Source organism: Lolium rigidum, chromosome 1 (genome assembly GCF_022539505.1).
Source record: "Lolium rigidum isolate FL_2022 chromosome 1, APGP_CSIRO_Lrig_0.1, whole genome shotgun sequence".
Classification (NCBI taxonomy): Eukaryota; Viridiplantae; Streptophyta; class Magnoliopsida; order Poales; family Poaceae; genus Lolium; species Lolium rigidum.
The window spans coordinates 213,095,449-213,123,024 of record NC_061508.1 but is presented as its reverse complement, the minus strand read 5'-3'; the positions used below and the strand labels follow the sequence as shown (position 1 = coordinate 213,123,024).

General features: G+C 48.2%; 2 protein-coding genes and 2 non-coding genes across 5 annotated transcripts; 1 reads left to right on the top strand and 3 right to left on the bottom strand.

The window, feature by feature from the left end:
- The first annotated feature begins 7,074 nt into the window (after positions 1-7,074).
- Positions 7,075-8,094, top strand: LOC124683095. The gene is made up of 2 exons (XM_047217672.1): positions 7,075-7,445; positions 7,528-8,094. The coding sequence occupies exons 1-2, from the start codon at positions 7,247-7,249 to the stop codon at positions 7,752-7,754; spliced, it is 426 nt and encodes a 141-aa protein (XP_047073628.1). The 5' UTR covers positions 7,075-7,246; the 3' UTR covers positions 7,755-8,094.
- Positions 8,095-12,270: 4,176 nt separating this feature from the next.
- Positions 12,271-25,571, bottom strand: LOC124683094 (V-type proton ATPase subunit F-like). 2 transcript variants are annotated; one of them, XM_047217670.1, is made up of 5 exons: positions 25,473-25,571; positions 25,284-25,355; positions 13,840-13,921; positions 13,330-13,412; positions 12,271-12,796 (listed from the first exon to the last, which is right to left on the bottom strand). In XM_047217670.1, exons 2-5 carry the CDS (start codon positions 25,344-25,346, stop codon positions 12,635-12,637), a joined length of 390 nt encoding a protein of 129 aa, XP_047073626.1. In that variant the 5' UTR covers positions 25,347-25,355; positions 25,473-25,571; the 3' UTR covers positions 12,271-12,634. The 2 variants fall into 2 exon arrangements, with proteins under 2 accessions (XP_047073626.1, XP_047073627.1); XM_047217671.1 differs by having other exon boundaries at positions 13,873-13,921.
- A 133-nt stretch (positions 25,572-25,704) lies between these two features.
- TRNAL-CAA lies at positions 25,705-25,787 on the bottom strand. The gene has a single exon. It is a non-coding gene; the product is annotated as a tRNA-Leu (tRNA).
- A 1,323-nt stretch (positions 25,788-27,110) lies between these two features.
- Positions 27,111-27,194, bottom strand: TRNAL-CAA. Its single transcript has one exon. It is a non-coding gene; the product is annotated as a tRNA-Leu (tRNA).
- Positions 27,195-27,576: the final 382 nt, after the last annotated feature.

Genomic DNA, 27,576 nt, shown 5'->3' with positions numbered 1-27,576 from the left:
GGGAGTTTTCTCAACAATGCATTGTATCTTGTCTATGTAAGTAACTCCTCTTTCGTTGCTCTTAGGCTTACTATCCTCATCAAACAAATTTTTAGGAACAAGCCAAGCATAGTTATTTTCTAGAGCTTCATGCATCCCTAGGAGCTTACTAGGTATCGGTACTTTAATCTCCCCCTCACCATTGACTTTATTAGTGTACTTTAATCTATCCATGTCCATCTTTTCAAGTGTATTTGCAAAATTGGTAAAACATCCAAGCATCTCATGTTTAATAAAGACTTTCCTAGCTTCTTTAGCTACATCACCAAATTCTTTAAGAAGGGTTTCTAAAACAAAATCTTTCTTCTATCCTTCTTCCATATCAGAAAGTGTAAGAAACATATGTTGCATTATAGGATTGAGATTAACAAATAGTTTCCAGCATGTGTACTAAAGAGGCAGTAGCACTTTCATAAGTAGGGACAACTTTTACCAAGTGTCTATCTTCAAAATCTTCAACCATACTAACATGAGTGGAAAATTCTTCTATATTATCTCTTCCAATGATAGATCCTTGCCCTACCGGTATATCTTTCAGGGTGAACTTAGGGGGAAGCATGATGAACTAAACAAAAGGTAAATAAAGTAAATGCAAGTAACTAATTTTTTTTGTATTTTTGATATAGAGAAAGCAAACAAAGCAGTAAATAAAATAAAGTAAAGCAAGACAAAAACAAAGTAAAGAGATTGGATGTGGGAGACTCCCCTTGCAGCGTGTCTTGATCTCCCAGGCAACGGCGCCAGAAAAAGAGCTTGATAACGCGTGAAGCACACTGTCACCATCACACTATGAAGGAGGAATAGATCACATCAATACTATCATAGCAATAGTTAACTTCATAATCTACAAGAGATCACAATCATAACCTACGCCAAGTACTACACGATGCACACACTGTCACCATTACACCGTGGATGAGGAATAGACTCCTTTAATAACATCACTAGAGTAACACATAGATGAATAGTGATACAAAACTCATATGAATCTCAATCATGTAAGGCAGCTCATGAGATCATTGTATTGAAGTACATAGGAGAGAGATTAACCACATAGCTACCGGTACAGCCCCGAGCCTCGATGGAGAACTACTCCCTCATCATGGGAGACAAGCAGCGTTGATGAAGATGGCGGTGGTGTCGATGGAGATGCCTTCCGGGGCACTTCCCCGTCCCGGCGGCGTGCCGGAACAGAGACTCCTGTCCCCCAAATCTTGGCTTCGCGATGGCGGCGGCTCTGGAAGGTTTCTCGTACCGTGGCTTTTCCGTATCGAAGATTTAGGTCAGGGACCCTTAAATAGGCGAAGAGGTGGAGTCGGAGGGCTGACGAGGCGGTGACACAATAGGCCGGCGCGGCCAGGGCTTGGGCCGCGCCGCCCTAGTGTGTGGCCACCTCGTGGCCCCACTTCGTATCCTCTTCGGTCTTCTGGAAGCTTCGTGGAAAAATAGGACCCTGGGCGTTGATTTCGTCCAATTTCGAGAATATTTCATTACTAGGATTTCTGAAACCAAAAACAGCAGAAAACAGAGAATCGGCTCTTCGGCATCTCGTCAATAGGTTAGTGCCGAAAAATGCATAATAATGACATATAATGTGTATAAAACATGTGAGTATCATCATAAAAGTAGCATGGAACATAAGAAATTATAGATACGTTTGAGACGTATCAAGCATCCCCAAGCTTAGTTCCTACTCGCCCTCGAGTAGGTAAACGATAACAAAGATAATTTCTTAAGTGACATGCTATCATAATCTTGATCAATACTATTGTAAAGCATATGAGATGAATGCAGCGATTCGAAGCAATGATGAAGATAATGAGTAAACAAATGAATCATATAGCAAAGACTTTTCATGAATAGTACCTTCAAGACAAGCATCAATAAGACTTGCATAAGAGTTACTCATAAAGCAATAGATTCAAAGTAAAGACGTTGAAGCAACACAAAGGAAGATATAAGTTTCAGCGGTTGCTTTCAACTTCAACATATATATCTCATGGATAATTGTCAACATAAAGCAATATAACAAGTGCAATAAGTAAACATGTAAGAATCAATGCACACAGTTGATACAAGTGTTTGCTTCTAAGATAGAAAGAAGTAGGTAAACTGACTCAACATAAAGTAGAAGAATGGCCCTTCGCAGAGGGAAGCAGGGATTAAATCATGTGCTAGAGCTTTTTAAGTTTTGAAATCATATAGAGAGCATAAAAGTAAAGTTTTGAGAGGTGTTTGTTGTTGTCAACGAATGGTAGTGGGCACTCTAACCCCCTTGCCAAACAGACTTTCAAAGAGCGGCTCCCATGAAGGACGTTATCTCTACCAGCAAGGTTGATGTCTACGGGAGCTTCTATTCTTGTAGACAGTGTTGGGCCTCCAAGAGCAGAGGTTTGTAGAACAGCAGCAAGTTTCCCTTAAGTGGATCACCCAAGGTTTATCGAACTCAGGGAGGAAGAGGTCAAAGATATCCCTCTCATGCAACCCCGCAACCACAAAGCAAGAAGTCTCTTGTGTCCCCAACACACCTAATAGGTGCACTAGTTCGGCGAAGAGATAGTGAAATACAGGTGGTATGAATGAATATGAGCAAGTAGTAACGGCGCCGTAAAATAGCTTGTCGAGCGTGTAGTTGATGGTGGTAATATGGTAGCAAGTAGTAACGCAAGTAAAACAAGTAAACAAGCAGCGATAGCGATATTTAGGAACAAGGCCTAGGGATTAGACTTTCACTAGTGGACACTCTCAATTTGATCACATAACAGAATAGATAAATGCATACTCTACACTCTCTTGTTGGATGATGAACACATTGCGTAGGATTACACGAACCCTCAATGCCGGAGTTAACAAGCTCCACAATTCAATGTTCATATTTAAATAACCTTAGAGTGCATGAAAGATCAACACGACTAAACCAAGTACTAACACAGCATGCACGCTGTCACCTTCACACTATGTAGGAGGAATAGATCACATCAATACCATCATAGCAATAGTTAACTTCATAATCTACAAGAGATCACAATCATAGCCTACGCCAAGTACTAACACGGATGCACACACTGGTCACCATTACACCGTGCAGGAGGAATAAAACTACTTTAATAACATCACTAGAGTAGCACATAGATAAATTGTGATACAAAACACATTGCAATCATAAAGAGATATAAATAAGCACTTCACTACGCCATTCATAACGGTGAATAAGTATTCCGTGAAATATAGCCTAAGAGACCCACACGGTGCACACACTTGTCACCTTTACACACGTGGGACAAGGAGTCTCCGGAGATCACATAAGTAAAACTCACTTGACTAGCATAATGACATCTAGATTACAAGCATCATCATATGAATCTCAATCATGTAAGGCAGCTCATGAGATTATTGTATTGAAGCACATAGGAGAGAGATTAACCACATAGCTACCGGTACAGCCCCGAGCCTCGATGGAGAACTACTCCCTCCTCATGGGAGACAGCAGCGTTGATGAAGATGGCGGTGGTGTCGATGGAGGAGCCTTCCGGGGGCACTTCCCCGCCCCGGCGGCGTGCCGGAACAGAGACTCCTGCCCCCCAGATCTTGGCTTCGCGATGGCGGCGGCTCTATGGTTTCGTCAAAGGGCAGAGTCGGAGGGCTGACGAGGGGCCCACACCATAGGCTGGCGCGGGCCCCTCTCTGGCCGCGCCACCCTATGGTTTGGCCACCTCGTGGCCCCACTTCGTATGCTCTTCGGTCTTCTGGAAGCTCCGTGGAAAAATAAGACCCTGGGCGTTGATTTCGTCCAATTCCGAGAATATTTTCTTTGTAGGATTTCTGAAACCAAAAACAGCAGAAAACAACAACTGGCTCTTCGGCATCTCGTCAATAGGTTAGTGCCGGAAAATGCATAATAATGATGTAAAGTGTGTATAAAATATGTGAGTATTGTCATAAAAGTAGCATGGAACATAAGAAATTATGGATACGTTTGAGACGTATCAAGGGTTTCTCGTCGAAACTAGCGGCCAAACCAGCAGCTCCGGTTCCACCACCGGAATGACCGGCCGAGCGCCGGGTGCCACGCCGGTGACCACCAAACACATATACTGGTTGCCATTTCGATTGAGATTCGGCGGTAGTCGGTTGGCCCGGCCCAGGTGTCGGTGCTTCGCTAGCCTGTCGGTTTTTCCGGCACACGAGCCGGCTCGCCTTTCTGGCCGTCCTTTTATCCGGCATGAGGCTCGACATTGCTGACTTCCTCCTAAACTGACTCACATGAAACTCCCCAAACGGGTAGTTTTCTCCCTTGGACTATAAATATCCTTTCTTCCTCATTGAGGAGGTAAGGTCAACCATTATATTTGCTTTCTTTCTCATACTTCACCATTCAACCTCAAAAGCTTGCTTCCTCTTCAGGCCCTCCTATGTTTCTTGCATCTTCTTGGGGGATTTGGAAGAGAATATCTGGATCTACAATCTCTACTAATCAATTCCTCCTCCAAATGAGTGGAACTCTTGTAATCTAGATCTTGGAGTCATTTGTTGATTTCCTCTTTTATTCTTCCTCTCTAATCTCTCCCTAGCACTTATTGCTTTGGTGGGATTTGAGTGTGAATGATTTGAACACATTTATTGTGCTTGCTTTGCATCCTTGCATAGTGTTGAGCTCTCCGTTTCAATTAGTTCGAGCGAGAGACCGTGAGCTTGTTACTCTTGGAGGGGTGACCTCCTAGTTGGTTTGGCGATTGGTCCTCTGGTGACCTCTTCATGGAAGATTGTGAAGACGCCAGGGCTTCTCCTTCATGGAGCTTGTGAAGTGGTTGTGGAGCTTGCCATCTCCGGAGTGGAGGAAAAACTAGCCATAAGAGAAAGGCCTTCGTCTTTCGTCGTATTGGCTCGGAGAAGAAGGTGATAATTCGCAGCGTTCAGGAGACCTTCATGGTAGCCTGCATCTCTCCAATATGACGTACCTCACTTTGTGTGAGGGAACACAGTAATACATATTCGTCTCTGTGTGCCTCTATTATCTCTATATCCGTGTTTACTTTTCTTGTGACAGTCATTGTGCTTGAAGTACTTATATCTTGCTATCACTTGTGTTACATATATCTTGTGCCTATCTGGCTTAGCTCTAGTTGTTGTTGGTGTACTTAGTTGAAACTAACTTATTTAGGTTTTGTGCTTGTAAAATAAATTCTTGTTTAATTCCTCATTCTTACAAGTCAAATCCGTAATTATTTTTAAAATGCATATTCACCGCTTCTAGGTGACATCTCATCCTTTCACCAACAAAGATGATCTTCCTCTGACCATAGTCTCTACGGGCTTGTTGATCAAATTAGAGTGCTTCAGGTTATCCAGCAGGTAAGAAGTTAGTTAGCTTTTGGTCATGTGCTAGCTTACGACTTGAAAGTGCTACATTAACCCAACCTTGATATAGCCAAAGTAGATATCGTCCTCCATCATGATAGCCGTTGTCTCCTCCGCCCCTCAAACCTTTTGAGCCTGACGACATGAGCCCACCTTGCTCTCCAATGCCTTAAATGGTTGTATATATGCTTTGGGGCAACTTTACGCTCACAGAACTTCAGAACAACTCTGCAAGAGTTTTAAGTCTTTTAGCCCCAATCCCTTATCCATTGACGCCCCATTGTTGATGAACTCACACAACCTTTTCAGGGCAAAGGTGGATAGAGTAGCTAGCCATGTTATGATGTTCATCTTCCGAATAAGCATGTACCTATCAGGCACCGACATATATCGCAGTGGCACCATCGGCAACACTGAGTTCGCCGACAAAGCAGACGAGTTCTCCTTGTCCTACAATAGAAATCAAAGTACCATAGTACAAAAACAATGGTAAGTAAGCAACTTCTAACATTCTAACAAGATCTATGAAGAAGAACAATGCCAGATTGTGCAACTTGGTAGCTGCCCTTCGTTGCCTGCTATCATGTATAAGCGCAAAGCTGGTACAAGGAGAAGAACTACACATTGTAGAATCAACCCTCGTAGCAACGATTGCGCTTATACATGGACTGCACAACTAAAAAGACCAGACGACGCAACAAACACATGCACAAAACATCGATCTACCTCTTCCCCATACTAGATCGCAAAACTAACAGATCTAAACTACCAAAGCTAATTGATCTAAGGTACCGCTATTAGGGTTCAATATTACTCACATCGATCAGACAATCGGAAGAGGACGATGACGTGATGGTGAGAGGGGGGAGGTGACTTGCGGCGGCGAAACTCCACCGGTCGAAGAAGATGGTGTTGCTTACCTGGTGGTCAGTGAAGAAGCTTCCGTGGATGGAGATCTCGAATGGGAAAAATGGTGGTGCGAGATTTTGTGGCGAGGCGGAACAGTGTAAATAGGCGGCACGATTTTTGCGGACACGCACAAGCTCCCGCCATCTCTCCCTCGCACGAGCTGGATGTAAAATTTCTCCAATGAACGCTAGAAGAGGTTAGCTCGCCAGAAACGATTGAATCAAGCGTGCATTCTCATGTACTAAGTTGTAGGATGCTTTAAAAAGCATGCAATGCTAGAAATCTTTTTCGCGTGAGCAGCCAAGTTGGTGATTTTCTTCTCCTTGGATGCAAGAAACAGCTTCGCCAGCAACCAATCACGCGTTAGCAGCACGAATCTTAAAGCAATTAAGTGTACTAGTCCAATAACAACCCCGTGCACCAACGCCCTGTACATGGGACAATTGCTGCTCTCGCGTGCATGGTCCTCTCCACAGAAGCAAACCTTGGTGAAACGCTACGTAAGCAAATCAGAGGGCGATGATCACGAGCATCATCCATTACTTGGCCAAAGTACAACTAATTTGCATACTGGCTCGTGACGTGAGCTACACAATGACCATTTTGCTCCGCACAAGCTGCGCCAATGACTCCAGGTTCCCGGTAACTTCTGCCAGTCGATAAACCTAAAAAACTTGACCAGCGCGACTCGACGCCAGCCAACGGCCGCGCCTCGCAGTCGCAGCCCCGCCCCGGCCCGCTATAATATAGCCGGAGGAACGTGCGCGGCTACAGCCACCGCACGGTCCCCCTCCCCTCTCCCTCCGACTCAACAACCCAGCTCTACCGCCCACGATAGTCGCCGTCGTCGGGTCTCTGGTCTCCACATCCTCTCTAGACTAGCTAGCCGCCGGCCGCCTCTCCGGAGCTGCCAGGACCCGAGCCTGCGTTCACTGTCGGCATGTCGTCGTCCTCCTCCTCGTCGGCGGCGCTGGGCGGCTCCCACGCCGGCCTCGCGCTCGCTGCCACCGCCATGGCGCTCTCCGGCACCCTCGTCCTCTTCTCCCTCTGCCGCGCCAAGCAGGCGGACCACCACCACCTCGTCTCCTCCGACGCGTCCCCGTCTCCCGCTCGCCTCCGTCCCTGCCTCTCCTCCTCCGGTGAGTGACAGACAACCCCGTTGGCGTCCATGCCAGTCGTTCTTGGTTCTTGGTTCTTAACGTCCCCTGTTTCTGCTCGCAGAGAAGCGCAAGCGGGAGAAGGCGAGGCGCGGGAGCATGAAGCGGGTGCGCTTCGCGGACGACGTCGTCAACAATGGCCCCGCCCGCTCGGCACCGGAGCATGTGGCACCGGCGCCAGCGCCCGAGCCGTCGTGCAGGGGCGTCGCCGCGATGCCGGCGAACCGGGAGGCGCTGTACCGCGGCATGCTCCGCGGCCGCTCCATGCTCAGGACCACCTGCTCCTACTAGCCAGCGCCAGCCTGAAGAAGCTTCAGCGTCTGAGAGCTTCGATTAACCCGCCGTTTATTTAGTCCTTGCATCATCACAACCCCCCGCCTAAATTAATCTGGAGCTTGGCCTGTTCTTTCTTGTTCCTTATTAGGTACGCCGCTGATTGGGAGATTTTTGTAATTAGTGAGCATCCCGTGCGCGCGAGCGACCCGTGTGGTGCGTGTCAGCTGCTGTTTGTACTGCCGCCTGTTGTACATCTGCATTTCTACCTACTAGGGGAATTCGATCCAAGAAGTGGATTCTTGCATGCATTGTTCTACCTACCTACCTGATCCAATGAACTTACTATTTCTGTTCCCCTCTTTTGCACCCTTGTTTCTGCGACTTCCTGTTTCTGTTTGGTGGCTTGATTCAGTCCTCCGTCCCTTTCTCGATTTGTGGGATCAGCTCCGAGCCAAAAGAAAATAGAAAAAATCTCCCAAATTTGTGTGCAGGCATGCAGTGCTGGATTTGCTTCTCGGATATCGTCGGATCAGCCGTTGTGGTCGGCCGTTGCTGTAGATTTCTGTCCCTTTGTTTTCTTGCCACAGATACGACCTACCCGTGGCTTCAAATTTTCAGCCAGAATTTTCGTTTTTCTCTTCTCTTGTTTCAGGCAACCGGGGCAGGTGTTAACCCATGGATTCATGGCTCTGAAAGCTCGGTGTCTTCCCGAGCTGGACGGTGTCCCTCTCCGTCTCCGGCGGCGACAGATGAAGGGAGATGGATGAACTTGTTAAAGGCAGTAGGTTCGCGGTTGACCGGGGATCACATGCCCGATTGAACCAAACAGAACGAGCGACGGAGCTGCGCCGCGCACGGCGGCCCGGCCCGTGACCACAACGTATGTGTCGCCTCTCGTGTGGCCGGCGCGCGCTGCACTTGTGTCAGTGGCAGTTGAGGTGAATGGCTTTTGCCAACCGTTATACTGTGCTGTACTTATCCCTTAGAACTGCTGGTCGATTAAGTTTTGCACTCCAAATTTGTCTTGGTTTTATCCAAATTTAAATATATGTAGACACTATTTAGTATGCATATACTATGTTTAAGTTAAAAAAAAACTAAGACAAAGTTTTATGGGATCGAGGGAGTACCAAAATTCTGAGTGGTCGAAGGAAACACAACTCATCCAAATACTTTCAAGGTGCGTTTGGTAGCAAAGTGTTCTTAGTATTCAGACAATACCATGGCTTTCAGAAATATCATGGTTTGAAATAAGGTGGCTCGATCTAACTGAAAGTGCAGTATGAACTATAGTATTTGCTACGTTGAGTGCGTTATTCTGGGAAACGGTCGGGCTCCCTGGAGGTCTTTATTTCAAATTTCGAAAATTTTAAAGTTGTAACTTCAGAAAAATCAACAAAAACATCATGTATGATATATTTTACCCGTGCGTAAATTTTCAATACCAAATACCTTGCATTCTGCACTCGGCAAAAATAATAAAAATCTAGACCCATGTGCATGAGCAGTGTCACTTTTCCCCCAAATTTGGTCCAATTTTTATTTGCTGAGTCAACAATACAAGGTATTTCACATTAAATTTGCACGATCGTAAAATTATTTGAAACTTTGAAATAAAGTTCTCATTTTAAAAAACGGGCTCTAGGTAGCACCAGACCTAATAGCACTTTCCTTGCTATACTGCATTATTTTTGAAGTTTCTAAGAAAGAGGTTCAGACCTCTATTTTGAAAAACTGAGAAACACATAAAAAACCAAAGGTATTTAGTATCAAGGGCATAGAAAACCCTCAAACACGCTGCTTCCTAACAGAACCGTACTCTTTTAACCGTATGCTTGGACACGACATGTACCAATATAATTGCGCTGGAACTCCATGAGCCATCATAATGTTCCAACTTAGCTTCTTAAAGTTGTTTTTCCTAATATTTGTATGGTGCTTTTTGCTAAATATTGGCCATCAAATATCAAATTATATATATATATATATATATATAATTTGATATTTGAATATCAAATTAAATACTTCCTACTCCTGGGTGTAACTACACCCACGTCTCATATACTACCATGCGGAAGTATATAACATACTTTATTGGTTTGAGTATGTTCGTACACTATATGTAAGATACTCCATACCAACTTTGGTGAAAAAAATTAAATACACTCATAGTTTGCACTATATATACAAAATACATGCATATTTATACGTAAAAAATAGTGTACGTAAAAAGGTGTACATACTACCTACAAAGTAGTATATATACTATCAAAATATTCTTATATACTTCATACTACATGTATATACTCTTCGGTATGATAGATACTACCTAGATTGTGTGAAACACGCGTGGGAGTAACTACACCCGGGTGTAGTATGAATATGTCCTATATATATATATATATATATATATATATATATATATATATATATATATATATATATATATATATATATATATATATATATTTGCAGTTTTCCTCATGTGTTGATGTCAGGTTTTTTCTTGTGCAGGCGTTCTCTACCACATTTTGCCATATGAAAAACCCGACGGTTGCAAAAAGTCAAGTTTAGAGCATCTCCAGTCGCGTCCCTCAAAAAGCGTCCGGCACAAATGATTTGGGGCACGTTTGGGACCGCACGGACAAAAAGAGACCAAAATCTGTACAAAAAGAGACCCTTCCCAGCCGCGTCCCTCAAACAGCGTCCGGATGCATGCATTTTAATAGAGGGACCACCCCATGTGGGAAAAGTAGGTGAGAGAAAGTGTGGGGAAAGAGACTAGCATGTGGGGACTAGGGACTGCATGCATGCATGTGGACGCCTCATTTTGTGTCCGGCGTCCCCGGTAGAGGCTCTATGCATAGAGTCTCTACCGGGGACGCCGGACACAAAATGAGACGCTAATTAGCTTTGGGGGACGCGACTGGACGACTTTTTTCCCCATTTCTTGTCCGCGGCTCATTTGGGGGACGCGACTGGAGATGCTCTTACTATCTCTGTTTTGAGCACACCAAGGATAAACCTATCCTTGACTCTGATATACTTTCAACCTTTTTAATTAATTAATGTGACGGGGAAGTTCACGTCACGGTATGGCTGTCAAGTTTACTATTTCTGACCGGTAGTGTGAAACTTAGGATATAAGCAATACTCCACCTCCACGTCCCGTTCATGTCAGGTTTATGAACATGACAGTTATCGTGAGGCAAATGCGAATTTACCCGACCAACGGTACCCGAGAGACAATGTTTGACACTTAACCGTCAAGTTTAGTTAACTTCACGGTGATAGTCGTTTCCCTGGGGTCTTTTGGCTCTCGGGTTCTTGACGTTTTTTGATAGTGCCTCTAATACACCAGCTTGTTCATTGTCTCTCCCTTTTTTTCTAGGAATGTCCAAACCCGTTTAAAGTTGATCGAGTAATCAGTTTTCGAATTTGTATTCTACGAAGGCCTGCGTAGTTTTTGAGGGAAGACCAGCCTGTCATATTTGGCCAAGAATATTCTCTATCCAGTCTTGTTATTATACTCCAACAAACGCAATCCATACTATATTCTGGGGCTGCGACGAACGATGCATGATGCCATGTGGATCAGGGCATAGAATTTTCAGGTCCAATCATGTGAATCGTCCAACAACACAGGATCATGAAAAGCAGGTCACCTAATAATCAAGAGTGATAAATAAACAGTGGAGGAATATAAAGGTTGGTCTTTTGATCGGTGTAGGAGCCAGCAGCCTTTGGAGGCCCCGAGAGGTTTTGGACGCAGCATCATCGAGGGGCCCCGGAGATTTCCCTAGCGCGCGCGATACTGTGCGTACGCTTCGCTCAAGGATTTTGGACTTTGTCAACCGTTTCACTGTGCTATACTTGCGCGCTCAGGCCTGCAAAAAGTCGCTTTGGAGCACGGGCTCCTGGAGCCCTTTTTTTTCTTTTCCAGAACGGTCTTTTCAAAGTTACAAAAAAATCCGAAAAAATGCCGAACGCGGATAGAATTAGAAGTTTGTGCAAACTCTTGTTTTTTCACTCGATGGAGGAATGTTATCGGTCTTCTTGGTTTTCATTAATACCAAAAAGATATCGGCCGCTATGACAGTGATCGCATATGGCATTCCGACGGATTATACCGATGAGTATCTTCGCATTAGAGAAGATATGCAAAGATACTACTCTGAATTGTGTCCTGATTTCCGCCAAAGTTATGCCCTGGGTCTTCGGCTCTCAATGAGGACCATTCATTATTCGTTTAATTATTTTGATTTGAGCATTTGTTGTAATTTGGATTGCTTTTGTATTGCGTGATGGTGAAAACATTAATAATTTTGATCTATATTACTTTTATATTAAGATTCTATTGTCCAAAATCATATATATGGGCTAAACCCCCAACCCTAGCAGATACATGCGTTAAAAAAACTGCAATGGTTTGACCACCAGCCAGCGAGTTTGGCAGCACCATCTTGACCTGACAAAAGCTTCGACGAGCTATCTGAATTCTCTGACGCAGCGATCCGCTGAGCACTAGTTGTTGATGTCTCAGGATGAATTATCTTTTGGATTTTCGTGGGTAAAGCTACAACACACGCACACTAGAATCAAGTCTATTGCAGCACGGCATAAAACTTGACAAGAATACAACAGATTGCATATTGCTTAATTCCTCTGTTTATCCAATGAAAATGATGGGCATGCTACATATTCTGCAAATAAAGCCTTATTACATTCAACCACAGGTCCAATCAAAATTATTTACCCCTTATTCATTCTAGTCTCTCCGCATGCCCGCAAAAGAATGGTAAGAATAATTTAATACAAATCCTACGTTGAACAAGTACAGGAATACTCCAATAAAAAAAGGAGATGCCCCTGTTTGGTATCGTCAAGGTCGCTGTTCAACGCCTCTCAGAAGAAGAGTCCGCAGAAAATAGATGCTTCACACGCGAAAGAACCGAATCACTCTCCGGGTCATATGGATGGTCCTTGGATGGGATTTCCAATATAGCAGGGATTGGCTTGTTGTAGCCATCCACCAGAAATCTTATCATGTTTGCAATCTGTGACATTAGAAAGATGTAAGACACATCTGCATCTGGTACTGGTAATGTTCCAAATGGTTCCCCCAAATGCTTCTAGACTCTTCTCTTTATGCATAAATAGGATTTTAAGAGTTGCAAGAGAGGTTTACTTGAGTAAGTGACGCATGATAAGACTAGAATATTTTGTTGGAAAATTTTGTACCTAAATCAAGTCTAACAGCATATATTCTTAACTGAGACGGGGAAATTATTGAAGGCACGGGAAACTAGGAGTTTGAGAGCCCACTTTATATTCTCCTTGTTAATGTACAGCTAAATCTACTACAATAGGACCTCCCGAGTTTCAACAGCCTCATTCATTTTGTTTTCAGCCCAAGGAGCCGAGTCTAAGGAAAGTAATCAGGACTAAGTAACCACAAAAAATCATGACCACCCTCCAGTTCCTTCTTTCTTGTTTAGGTGATATACTTTACAAGATTTCGATGACCAAGCAATTTGTTGATTCTGTATAGAAAACAAATAATGTAAATTCATAACGATGATTCACTTACGTATTGGCTGATGAGCACAATCGCAATATCATCCCTCGCAGTGAACTCTTTAAAAGCGTCTTCAATCTGTTTCACTGTCGTTTCTGTGATATAACAAAAAAAAATTAATTCAAGTCCCCAGGATCAGTGCATGTAAAAAAAGTATGAAATAGTATCACAGAAAGAAATGATAGTGGAGTTATGTGACAGGATTAGAAGTGGCATTTCAGATGTTTAGAACACATGAAAGCTCAGGACTGAGAAAACCAGTATAGATATCTCCTAAAACAATAATGGACAAAGTTTTGCCTTTGTCTAACAGAAAGAATAGAAGAGGGATAAAGATGAAAAGAATGTAAAATCCTACTAAGAAATGCTAAAGAAAATAGGCATGGAGGAGGATTTTTATTGAACCAATACTTCAACATTCTATTGGGAATCATTCAACATAATTTCAAAGACAACAGATATTATTTCCTACATGTCAATTGTTGACCAACAATACATTATGTAGTAAGTTCAGGATATTACTGTTATCCACAAGAAGGTAATTTGTTGTCTTGCGCAGATCAACATTGCCAACTCCAGCCAACAAAAACCCAGTAACAGTGTCCTGTTAGAATATAAAGCACAATGTGAGAACAACACTTGATATATACTAGTACTCCCTCTATCCCATGAAAATTGTCTCAGATTTGTCAAATTTTGGATGTATATAGATGCTATTTAGTGTCTAGATACAGCCGAATTTAGATAAATCTCGGACAACATTCATGGGATGGAGAGAGTACCATCGATCATCACATAACAATATTATTGGTTGTCAAACCCTGTATAACAAATTGACATTTACAGTAAGAAGTCAACTTCTGATTTCTGTATGATCGGTGATCAACTTTGTAACTGCAAAGACATAATGGATCTTATTCAAGTGCTAGCGATTTGGGAAGCTCTGCAAAATATTCAGTTCACGCCGGAAATTGAAGATAAATGGATCTGGCAATGGGAACCAAAAGGGGTTTTCACCACCAGATCGGCATAAATGGATCTGCATTGTAAATTTGCAATTTGCCTCTCATTGCAAGGGAGAATTTGGACGGCAGATCGGCTGGAAAAATGAGGTCTACCGCACAATGATAGATGCGTTTTCTGTAATTCAGCTCAAGAGGACACTCTGTTAACTGGGTGTTCGGTTGTCAATATAAATATAATTTGGAATTAAGTCCTGCAAATGGGCTGGGATGCAGCCGGTCGCTCCTAACATGACACAAACGCTAAAAAACTGGTGGTTTTGAGCAAGGAAAAGGACGACAGGGTAACAGAAAACGTACCCTGATTTCGCTTGTGATGCTAATTGTTAACCACCTGGACAATTTGGCATGAATGAAACTGAAGAACGTTTGATAAGAAGTTCTTGCCAGTGCAAAAGGTTTCTTATCAAGGTTCTAGGCTATGGCAAGCGGCGGTCGTTTCCTCCTTTATGAGGCGCCAATTATACCCTATATTAAAGTGGTTGAAGTTTGCCTATTCTTAGCGTTTCGGTTACTGTAGGCATAGCTGCTTTGGCCAGTGATTGATTAACGCATCCTCTTCCAGGTACTGTAGAAGTACTGTAGATGTAGGCATCCAAATTTATTTTCCATTGGGGGCTATTCGTGAGCGATTACCGACTGCTTTCCGGTCGATCTGGTCGTCACTTCCGGTCTCTCCCTGTTCCTACACTTTTCCTTCTTCTAGTCTGTTATCAGTAGGTGCTCGTTTCCTGGTTTGTTTCTGTCCCGAGTTTGCACAATCCATGCTTCTGCCACGTACATGCCCCTGTCTCTTTTTCTCGGCTAGGTGGCTTGTTCTTGTGTATTTTTCTCCAGCATTTGCGTTCGACCGCTTACCCTGTTCCTCTTCTCTTTTCCTCATCTGCACCGCTTTGACCGAACAATCGAGGAGAAGATGAACCCCTGACCGTGTCTCCCTCCAGGCCAAATACTCCCGCACTAGACACCTCCCATTCCTCGCTGCTATTACCCCACCTCCCATGCCCCGTCGCCGTCCTGGATTCCCCGCATCTGGGCTCCCTTCCATCGGTCCGTGAGGTGGTGCGGCTCGCTGCAGGGAACTCCGGCCCTGGGCAGTACACTCATCCTCGAACGGCCACTCCCAGCTCTCAGCATTGCTGGCCGGGGACAGCGGCCCAAAGTTCTCTGGCCACCAGTGGCCGCCTTGGGCGATGAAGCATATCCTGCGCCACCGGGAGCTCCCAGATGGAAGTATGGAACAGCTGCCGCCCATGAATTCCACTGTCGGGGAGGAGAGTTGCTGTGATGCCTCCTTTTCTCCTATCTTTCCTCCCCACCGACCGCCCGCAGCTGCCGCGCTCGACTGTCGGCCCCGCTATCGCGCCCAACAGCGTCGAGGCCGTCCACCAGCTACAGCGGCAGATCCGTGATGCTCGACCACGACTACAAAGGTGACGATGTCGTCAATTGGATAGGGCAAGCTGCTCTGCACCTGCCCAATCCTAGCAACGCCCGTTCGTCATCGAAGCCTCCATCCACCACTCCTCAACGCCTTCCAGCGAAGTCGCACTCCTCCATGTCCCGTGCAGAGCGAGCGACGCCCACCACTCTGCTCGTGGGAGAGGCTACCAGGCAGGTCGTTGAAAATTATGTCTAGCCGTGACTCGTGCCTGCCAACGGTAAAATATTATTTTTCCGTGAACATTGATTTTTTGTTCTCACTTGCTGTTTTCATTCTTCAGCTCATCATAATAATAGATGTGGTTAATGTTACCCAAATGGTTTTTTCTACTGGGAGAAGTTTGAGGCATATGCTCCGGCCGGTGTTGGCGGCTCAATCAGGTGAGCTGCGGCTTCCACCACAATGTCCAAAAATGTACATACGCTGATCAGTTTTCATAATGTTAAGTGTCATGTCAAACCTTCAGAATTAGACTGCGTGTTAAGGTTTTCAGAGAACTGCAGGTCAGGATTCATCAGTTGCTGAAGACGAGAAGATCGGGCGTCGTTGGATAGCTTCAAGACATCCTTATCGCGCAGCGACGAAAAGATCAATGTGAGATTGTAAAGCTGAAGTTGTCCACATCTTCAAACTAAATCCTTCAGATCTTTCCAATCACATCAACTTATTCAGAAATTTATCTTTTCAGTATAAGTGACATGATACACACGTACTGACATGTAACTGCACTGGGTTCTTGAGTTTGTGAGTGATCTTATTTCATCCGATGTTGGGAATGGGTTATCAGCACTCTACAGTTAAGAATCAACTTGCCTGGGAAGGCAACATAGAAGGTGTTTGATGAAGCTCTGGCGAGCTTGGCTAGTGACGCGCCGCTGGTTCCAGGTTTCAGAAGGTCCAAGGGAGGTATTAATCCCAATTTTCCTTTGCAAGAAACATTTTACATATTTGCTTTCTTCAAGCTACTGAATTAGCTAACAATATTGTGTACTCTCTCTTCGTGGACATATGTTTTATCATTGAAGGGAAAACCTCAAATGTAAGTGTGCCTAAACCTTTCACGTCTCATTTGCAACGCGTGATTTGTTTTCCTAATTTCTGTGTGGAATCCTTGCATTTCGAATGGGGCTCAGTTCCTTCAATTGTCGATTTTAATTGCAAGAATCCCTTTTATTTCACGCATACATTGACTAGAAGAACTTCTTCCAATGATAACTGTTTAAGGTGGCTGTTTACCAACTCTTCTTTGGAGTTAGGATACCGTCCTTCTTCAGCAATAAAAGCACACATGGAGCATGTTTTCGATCAAGCACGAGTACGCGCAACTGTTACCAGCTAAATTTTCCACCGAAAGTATTGGTTACTAAATACTAATTGCAATCAAGAGCTTACACGGCTAGGCATAATCTATTATCAAGTTTGCACTGCTGTCCTGATCCCCAATTAACAACTGAATTGACCCTATATGTTTGCTAGCTACTACTGTTTCTGAAGGTAAATATTGTCATCTCTGTTGCTGAGAAGTTACAAGAATCTTCTGCACAGGTTGTAGTTCAGCCCCAAGGTACTTACAATACCGTGCAGGACTTCTGGGATGGTGAAATCTGAAGTTCTTCCCTAAAGGCATAGCAGTATAGCGTGCCAGCATAAATCCCCTGCTTCATGTCATTGATTGTATGCAGATGCAGACATTTCCCTTAAACTGCTGGGAATTAATGTCTTCTTTTACAGAACAGACTTGACATAATTGCTTGGTCATGTACAAAATCCACTCTATCCTGCTGTTATGGTCGGTCTGACCTACCAACGTAGGAAGCCCACTAGTGGCCAGTTAGGGGCTTAGCCCAAGTAAATTAGGGGCTTAGCCCAAGTAAATTAGGGTTTCGAGGAGGCCGTCCTCCTATATAAACACTTGTATCCCTTCGAGATTAAGCAGCACAATAATTCAGTATCATTACTCTGTCTCGTCTCCCCGAAGGGAGACGGGAGAACCCTAGCCCGCCGCACCAGCCCTAGCCGCCTCCTTCCTCCGCGACGGCGCCCAGCCGCCGGCGCCGAGCTCTCCAACCTCTCCGCCCTCACTTCCACCCTTACAACCTCCGCCCTAGACCCGGTAGAACCCTAGCCTCTACCACTTTGGTATCAGATTGCCTAGGTCTTATGGGCTCCAACAGCCCCCCCGTCGACACCATCGCCGCCACGTCCACCGCCGCCACCACCACCACTTCCGCCGCCATGACCGGCGCCCACGCGCTGCAGGGGCCGCCGCGCGCCAACGGAGACCAGGCCGCCGCCGTCCCCACGGGCCTCGACCTCCTGCCCGCTACTTTGGCGGACCTCGCCGACAGCCTCCGCGCCATCCGCTTCGAGCTCGCGGAGATCAAGGCCGCCAGCACCCGCCGCCCCACCGGCCGCCGTTCCACCGCCGCCACCACCGACCGTGCTCCGCCGCCGCCACCACCGGCCGCCTCCGCCGCGCAATGGCCGGCCCGCGTGGTGGCCGCCGTCGCCCTCGCCGATTCCCACATGGACCGACGCGGCACCCGTCTACACTCATACTGCGGCGCGGACGACGGTCCAGCAGCCCGCCCACCGCCTTGGCGGCCCTGGCGGGTTTCCGGGGCCCTTCGCCGCGAGCACGTCCGTCAACCCGACCAGCCAGGAGGGCGCCCCCGTGGTCCCGGCCGTGGCACAGCAGCCGCCCCGCTTCACTAAGCCGGAGTTCGCCACCTACGACGGCGCCACCGACCCCCGAACCGGCCGAACCGGTGTGAGCAAGTTTTTCGGGGCAGCGGACGCCAGCACCGACCGCACATGGATCGCCTCCTATCACCTACGGGGCGCCGCGCGGACTTGGTACTACGCCCTCGAGCAGGACGAGGGCGGGATGCCGCCTTGGGAGCGTTTCCGCGACCCGTGCCTCCAACGGTTTGGGCCGACCCTCCGTGGCAGCCGCCCGCCGAGCCGGGACGCCTCGCCTTCACCACCACGGTCCAGGACTTCGCCGACCGCTCGAGCGCTCGCGTGCCATGCCCCGGGCGTCTCGGCACGGCAGCGCGCCGATCTCTTCGTCGGCGGCCTCCCCGACTACATCCGCGTCGACGTCGAGATGCGCGAGCCGGCGGACCTGCAGACGGCCATGTACTACGCACGAGCCTACGAGCAGCGCGCCCTCGCCATGCAGCAGGTCTACACGCAACGTGGCAGCCGCCCGGCCCGTGCCCCGACCCGCCCCGACGCCCACCGTCCCGCCGCGTCCCGCACCGGCCGCCGCGCCCGCAGGCCCTCCCCGCGCCGACTCGCCCCTTCAAGCGGCCGACGGCCGCGGAGCAGCTTGAGCGGCGCCGCCGTGGGCCGTGCTTCAACCGCGACGAAAAATACGCGCCGGGCCACACGTGCGCCCGCCTCTTCTACTTGGAGACCGTCGACGACGCCGACGTTGAGGCCCTCACCGCCGAGCTCGCGGCCGCCACCGTCACCGAGGCCGGTGTCACGACCTACGCGCCGGCCGACGCGTCCGCCTTCGTCGTGTCTCTCCATGCTATGGCGGGCATCAAAACGGCAAAGACGATGCCGCTTCCGGTGACGATCAACGGGGAGCGTCTAACCGCGCTCGGTGGACACGGGCTCCACACACAACTTCTTGTCCAACACCGCCATGCGCCGCCTCGCTCTCCGGCCCGGCGGGCTCGGAGACGCACAGCGTTACCGTAGCCAACGGGGATCGTCTTACGTGCCAGGGCGTGGCGCGACAGGTTCCCGTGCTTGTAGGCGACGAGCCCTTCTCCATCGACTGCGTCGGCCTCGACTTGGGCTGCTACGACTTCATCCTCGGCCTCGACTTCCTGAGCACCTTAGGCCCCATCTTGTGGGACCTCGACGTGTTGTCCCTCATCTTCTGGCGCGAGGGCGGCCGCCGTGTTCACTGGACGGGCATGGGCAGCACTGGCACATCCCCGCAGCTACACCTGATGGCCGCCGCGCTCGACGAGGCGCATCCGCTCCGGCCGACTTACCGCAGCGGACGACGGCGACCTCTTCGACGAGCCGCAGGGCCTCCTCCCTCGCGACCCCGTGACCACCGCATCCACCGTCGCCAAACACGGCACCCGTAGCCGTGCGGCCGTACCGGTACCCCCAGCCGCGAAGGACGAGCTCGAGCGCCGGTGGCGGTCATGCTCGCTCAGTGGCATCATCCGGATCTCGACGTCACCGTTCGCGCCCCGTGCTCCCGGTGCGCAAGACCGACGGCACGTGGCGTTTCGCATCGACTTCCGCGCCCTCAACACCGTCACGTCCAAGGACAAGTTCCCCATCCCCGTCGTGGATGAGCTCCCGGACGAGCCGCATGGCGCGCGCTTCTTCACCAAGCTCGACTTGCGCTCGGGCTATCATCGGTGCGCATGCACCGGACGACATCGCCAAGACGGCGTTCCGCACTCACCATGGCCACTACGAGTTTTTGGTGATGCCGTTCGGCCTCTCCAATGCGCCGGCGACCTTCCGTGCTCGATGAACGACGTGCTCAGCCCCTACTTACGCCGCTTTGTGCTTGTTTTCTTTGATGATATTTTGATCTACGACGCATCCTGGGCGGAGCACCTGCAGCACGTGGCCATCATCTTCAACGAGCTTCGAGCGCATCGTCTTCACCTCAAGCGCTCGAAGTGCTCGTTTGGCACCACCCCAGTCGCATACTTGGGCCACGTCATCTCCGCCGACGGTGTCGCGATGGACGCGGACAAGGTCGCTGCCGTCGCCGCCTGGCCGACGCCCCAGTCGCCACGAGCTCTTCGCGGATTTTTGGGCCTCGCAGGATACTACCGGCGATACATCCAGGACTTCGGCCTCATCGCCGCGCCCCTCATGCGCCTGCTTCGCCGCGACGCCTTCTCTTGGGACGAGGAGGCGGCCACGGCCTTCGCCGCCCGCGGCGGGCACTCACGACGGGTCCCGTTCTTCGGATGCCGGACTTCGACGAGCCGTTCGTGGTGGACTGCGACGCCTCCGGCATTGGCTTCGGCGCCGTCCTTCACCGGGGCGAGGGTCCACTCGCCTTCTTCGGCCGCCCCTTCGCCGCGCGCCACCACAAGCTCGCCGCATATGAGCGCGAGCCGATCGGGCTGGTCCAGCGGTGCGCCACCGGCGGGCGTATCTTTGGGGCCGGACATTCCGTGTGCGCACGGACCACTACGACTCGAAGTTCTTGTCTGGATCGGCGCCTCTCCACCGTGCCGCAACACCGGTGGATCAGCCAAGCTCTTCGGCTTCGACTTCACCGTCGAGTACCGCCCGGCCGCCTCAATACGGTCGCCGACGCCCTGTCCCGCCGAGACGTTGACGACACCGCGGACGCGCCCACGGCCGGTGCAGCCCTTCGCATCCACTCCGGGCCATCTTTCGTCTTCATCGACGAGGTTCGCCGCGCCATCGCCACGGCCGCGGATGCGCAGCAGTCGCGCCGGCCGCTCGGCCGACGGCGAGCTGGCCGCGCCATGGCGCCCGGACGAGGGACTACTCCTCCATGGACGCCGCATCTTCGTGCCGGATCATGGAGACCCGCGCCACCAGTGCTTTGTCCTTGGCGCATTCTCGCAGTCACGAGGGCGCCCGGAAGACCCCGCACCGTCTTCGCGCTGATTTTTACATTCCGGGAGATAGCGCCCTGGTGCGAGACCGGGTGCGGGCGTGTGTCACTCGCCGCCGGAACAAGACGGAGACGCTCCGTCCGGCGAGCTTGCCGCAGCTCGCTGGACGTGCCGTCCCGTGTGCGGGCGGACATCTCCATGGACTTCATCGAGGGGCTGCCGAAGGTTGGCGGCAAGTCCGTCATCCTCACGGTGGTTGACCGCTTCTCCAAGTACGCGCACTTCATCGCCCGGGCCATCCCTATACGGCGGCGTCCGTGGCACGCGCTTTCTTCGACGGCATCGTTCGCCTCCACGGGTTTCCGTCCTCCATCGTCGCGTGATCGTGATCCCGTGTTTACGGGTCACGTCCGGAGGGACCTCTTTGGGTTGGCGGGCGTGAAGCTCCGCATGAGTACGGCGTTTCATCCTCGGACGGACGGCCGGTCCGAGGTCGTCAACAAGATCATCGCCATGTACCTGCGCTCGCATCACCGGGGATCGTCCACGAGCTTGGGTGGACCGGCCGGCGTGGGCCGAGTACCGCTACAACACGTCCTACCACTCCGCGCCGCACGCTACTCCCTTTGAGGTGGTCTATGGGAGGCCACCACCGGCGATGCTTCCCTATGCGTCCGGCACGGCCCGTACCGAGACGGCGGATGACCCTGCTGCGTACCCGCGACGAGATACTTGGCCGAGGCGCGCCGGCCGACTTCTTCAGTGCTCGGCAGCTGGCCAGAAGTACTATGATGCACACCATCGCGAGGCGGAATTTGCGGTGGGCGATTGGGTCTGGCTACGCCTTCTTCACCGGACGACCCAGTCCTTGGACCCGCGCTCCAGGCGCAAGTTGGGGCCTCGTTACGCCGGTCCTTTCCGTGTGTTGGAGCGCATCGGCAAGCTCGCCTACCGCCTTGAGTTGCCTGCGGGCTCGCGCCTCCACGACGTCTTCAACGTCGGCCTCCTGAAGGCCTACCGGGGCGACCCTCCTTCTGCACCACCAGCTCTTCCACCTACTTCGGATGGGCGTCTCGAGCCTGCCCCGGCGAGCGTGGCTCGCGTGTTGAAGGCCCAGCAGCCGCCGTGGTGTTTGGCACGTCTTGGTGCATTGGACCGGCCTGCCCGAGGACGAGGCGACTTGGGAGAAGCTTGAAGATCTCCGTCAGCCAGCTTCGAGTTCAGCTCGAGGACGAGCTGTTTGAGAAGGCGGGGAGAGATGTTATGGTCGGTCTGACCTACCACACGTAGGAAGCCCACTAGTGGCTAGCTAGGGGCTTAGCCCAAGTAAATTAGGGTTTCGAGGAGGCCGTCCTCCTATATAAACACTTGTATCCCTTCGAGATTAAGCGGACAATAATTCAGTATCATTATCGTCTCGTCTCCTGAAGGGAGACGGGAGAACCCTAGCCGCCGCCTCCTTCCTCCGCGACGGCGCCCAGCCGCCGGCGCCGAGCTCTCCAACCTCTCCGCCCTCACTTCCACCCTTACAACCTCCGCCCTAGACCCGGTAGAACCCTAGCCTCTACCACCTGCTGTCATTTTTTTTAACGGCACAAGTTCTACTGTCAGAAGTACGATACTTCCAGGTTTAAGGGGCATGGCATGTAGGCACGGTCCACTGGTTATTAAGAGATTTGAGGTAGTGGCTTTTCCACTCCAGCATTATATCCGGTTGTTATTTTACGATGTAGTACTTGATTTTGGATATTGAAGCTTAGTATGTTGATTATTCTATGCCACTGTGATGAACCATCATGTATCTATGTTTGCCTTATAATGATAACCTGTATGCGCAGGATCCTAATGCTTATGATATCAATGAGAATAAGTATCTAGATTCTCTGCAGGATTATGGTTAACAATTTTAGGTATGTACAAGTACAATCTTGAGGATGTGGTTTTCAAGGTACCGTGGCTTTGGCGGGGGCGGCCAATGTTTGGAACTCCTTTGCCCCGATGAGCTACAAGTTACATGCATGGCTGGCGCTTCGCAGACGATGCTGGACGGCTGACCGGCTCCTGTGCCGTGGGCTCCCCTCGCACACGCTATGCCCGCTATGCAGAGTTCATGATGAGACACTCGACCATCTCTCCTTGGACTGTCCCTTCGCCAAGGTGGTATGGGCTGATACCAACTCCGAACTGCGCACCCTGCTCCCTTGCCCGGCTGCTCCGCTCTCGGACGAGCAGCGGCCCGTGGGCCAGCATAAGACGGCGAACTCCCTGATCTCCCTCATCATTCGGAGCCTCTGGCTTGAGCGCAACGCTCGCGTTTTCGACAAGATCGAAACCAGCCCTCAAGAGATTGTTCGCCGGATCAGAGATGAGTGGCATTTGTGGCTCTCTAGTTCGTGGTTTAGGTAGACCCCAGGGGGAGGAGTAGTCGTTGTTTTGGGTGGGTGGTGAGGCCGGCTCCGTCTGTGGACGCCTGGCGCAAGAGTCTTCCCCTGTACTGGACGTTGTCCTTTCTCCTTCGAGCTTAATACAAAACACGCAGATCTCCTGCGCGTACTCGAAAAAAATGATTATTTACTAGTACAGAATTTTTCTCTTTCATACTCCATAATATATGCATCACCGTTTATTTATGTGGCTTTAGGAGCAATGTTTAAACTATAATCTCATTCCTCTTTCATGAACAATTCGAAATGTCATCTTCAGGTGGTAGTGAGCTTCGATTATTCAAAGCTGCAACCGAACAGGTAAACAGGTTACCCCAAGCAAACCAATGAATATACTGTTCCCTTTGAAATTCTTCATCACCTTTGTATACTGTTTTCATTTGGATATATCAAGAAAACAATACCTTTTAGGTTCGTGCAAAATTAACCTATATTAACTTATACTGGATGTAGTTATGTATCATGTGAATGATCCATGTCACAAAAAAGATTTGTGGTTGACTGAATTTGTTATGAGATTGTCGCGAGAAGATCTACAGAAACCTTCAAAACTATAAGATTATAAATGAGGAGATATGAATTGTATGAGCAGATGGTTCAACAGTGATGTACCCATTCTAAAGCTGAAGATAACATATTGCTGTAGCTTTATCTCCCGATCTGAAGGCTAAACGTGGTGTACATGACCATGGAACTGTTCCTGGTCAGACTATATATAACTCACTTCAGTACAGATTCTGATTTATTTCATCGCCTGGCCCACAAAGGAAACCTGGCTCGCATGATTTCTACAAAACTTGCACCTATGAACTATTTTTGTAGCAATCACGTTCCATTCTATGGTGATTTAAATTCTATGCAAAGATCCTTTTCAATCTGCAGGAGCATATACGTGACTCATTATATCTGGACTAATCAAAGGTGTATTTTTTACTTCCCCAATCCCCGACACATGAAAGAGGGGATTTTAGTATGAAGACATATTTTTATTTATTGCCTATCTTGAAGGTTAACAGTATAAATTCGAGAAAGTGGATGGTGAAGACACGGTGAGAATTCATGCATTTAGGGGTAGAACAAGGATGCAAGTGACTATGAAAGGCATGGAGCACGACTGCTCTCTGAAGTAGCAGGCCATGGAGGAGAAAAAAGGGGGTGTCCCCTTGCGATCTTATCGACATGAATGGTTAAAGATATATCAATATTTGCAGAAGTTGGAGAAGACAGTGGTATACCGTTACAGAAGAGTAAAGATACAATACAACCCTTGTAATGCCCAATTAAATCATAACTAATATTTAAATTAGGCTATGTAGCAACGCACGGGCACTATGCTAGTCTCCATACATCTCACATGTTATCCCCAATTCCTAGCTATCTAGGTAGTGCTCCGGATTCAACAGATGCTCCATTATTAAAGGGAGGAGCTCAAGCAACATTAGGGTCAAAAGGGGGAGGATGGGATCACCTCATCAGCGATGATGGCGATGAGAGCGGAGTTGTTCGACGCGGCATTACCCCTCCCCGCCATTGCTCCTTCCTGTAAACAACCAAACAGATACAAGGAATCGATTAACAACAAACCAAAACGGGCCAAATTTGTTAAGCGATTCCCTGCAGAATAAGAGGGACGGACGCATAGGGAATCGGATCGAACCTCGCAAGCGGAGATCACAGAATCAGCGCCACAGATCCAGGCGGAAGAGGGGTTTAAAGAATGGCGATCCGGTGACGCGGGAGAAAACTAGTGCGGCGGATTCGGCGCAGGGGCCAGAGGAAAGCCAGATGAACGTGGAGTGGTGCTTGGCGACGACGGAGTACCGGTCGGGTACGAGGTCAAACGGGTGGTCTGCCAACGAACCTAAATTTAGTTTAGAAAGAAAAAGATTTGTCAGAAGTGGGGTTCGAACCCACGCCCTCTTACGAGGACCAGATCTTGAATCTGGCGCCTTGACCACTCGGCCATCCTGACAGTTTACTATTACAGTTAATTAATTTAATATTTAAATATTTTACGTAATATGCGTTATATATTTTTGTACGCTAGCAAAATACCCGTGTGTTGCCATGTATTTAAAAGATCTTCTCGCAAACATAGGCATAAGATACATAAAAATAACAAACCCCTACTGGTGACTGGTGAGCTGGAAGTGGGATATTTTTCTCGACGAAAAATCGTCATAATATCATTCGAAACAATTGAAAGAGGGTCCAAAAGTTCATGTCGATCCAACGAGTGTATATTATGAGAATTGGATCACACGGGTAGACATGATTAAAAAAAACTGCTGCATTCGGGACCTTCCAAACTGACAAGAAAACTGCAGCTACTCCCACAGCAATCATACTTCTATCTTTACTAGGAGTAGTACATTCCACCACCCCCCATATATACTTGGCCATCTTATATTTGAAAAATAATATGTAAAGTCACATGTTCATCACGGAAACAACATTTGGTATCTTTACATTTCGAACCTCTTTTAATTAACACATCTTTTCTCAAAATGTTCTTATAAAAAGCTAACCATAAGAAGCCTTATCTCAAGTGGGATCCTTACCAACTTGACATTTCTATGTGGCCACTTCACTGCAAGATACATACAGCGTAGAGTAAAATTGCCATATTTGGTTATTAACCATCCACACTTATCTTCGTGATTACTTAAACTAACACCAGAACATAAATCTCGCAACTTCCGCCACATTGCTGTTTCCCCCACAAGGTTCTAATAACACCTTATCCTTTCTCAAGTACATAATTGTCTAAAATATCAGTAGTAAAAGTCAAGCAATGCAATCGACTGAATTGCACACACAAAGTTATATCTCCTTTCAGTTTTTACCACACAATCTACTAGATACAAGGGCACCCACAGTTACCTAAAAGGTATTTTCCTAATGTACAATTGAAAATAGAAGAGTATTCTTGAACTTTTTTCTTAGCTCTCCCTAAACAAAACAAAAACCACATTTATGAAAGTTAATTTATAACCCTAAAAACTGCTAAAAACTACAAAGAATAGGCTTTCAAATCCCTAGCACTGTGTATACTATCCTGAAACATGATAACCGAACCATCAACATATTGGACCATGCTAACTCCTCCTACAAGATTATCTACCAAACCTTCCATGAACTTGAATCCTGACATACTATTGAAATCGAGGTTTTATAACTTGAATCCTGACATACTATTGAAATCGAGGTTTTATAACTTGAATCCTGACATAGTATTATGGTGAGGACCTGAAGTGGTCTGCGAACGACCTAAATTTAAAAAGTAAAAAAGGTTTGTCAGAAGTGGGGTTTGAACCCACGCCCTCGTAAGAGGACCAGAACTTGAGTCTGGCGCCTTAGACCACTCGGCCATCCTGACTTTACATTAGGATTAATTAACTTTCTATATAAATACTATCAGTAATACGGTATACTCCGTATAGTTCTGTACACAGACCGGTGACGCAACAAGTGCCGCGGGACCCCTACTTGTGTTTCTCTCTGTCAATCGATCTTATTTCCGGTGAGCTGAAAGTGGGATCTTATTATCTTGCGGTTTTTCTCGACCAAAAACCCTGAAAATATCACCCGACTAATGCTTACCAGAACATCGCAAGCTCGTTTCGATGGAACAATTGACAGAGGATCTTCGCAAAATATCAGGAATGAGTCCAAAGGCTGACAAGACAACCTGAGATGTGGCCGCACGTACACACAATCTCCAGATATTTGTCCCCTCCTCCCCTTCTTCTACCCTGCCA

Bases quoted from the DNA above. Each gene is read 5' to 3' on its own strand.
- LOC124683095 (XM_047217672.1), top strand. From the start codon at position 7,247: ATGTCGTCGTCCTCCTCCTCGTCGGCGGCGCTGGGCGGCTCCCACGCC. The intron at 7,446-7,527 runs GTGAGTGACAGA...TTCTGCTCGCAG, and splicing joins TCCCTGCCTCTCCTCCTCCG to AGAAGCGCAAGCGGGAGAAG.
- LOC124683094 (XM_047217670.1), bottom strand. From the start codon at position 25,346: ATGGCGGGGAGGGGTAATGCCGCGTCGAACAACTCCGCTCTCATCGCC. The intron at 13,922-25,283 runs GTGATCCCATCC...ATATTCTAACAG, and splicing joins TCGCCATCATCGCTGATGAG to GACACTGTTACTGGGTTTTT. The intron at 12,797-13,329 runs GTAAGTGAATCA...CTAATGTCACAG, and splicing joins TTGTGCTCATCAGCCAATAC to ATTGCAAACATGATAAGATT.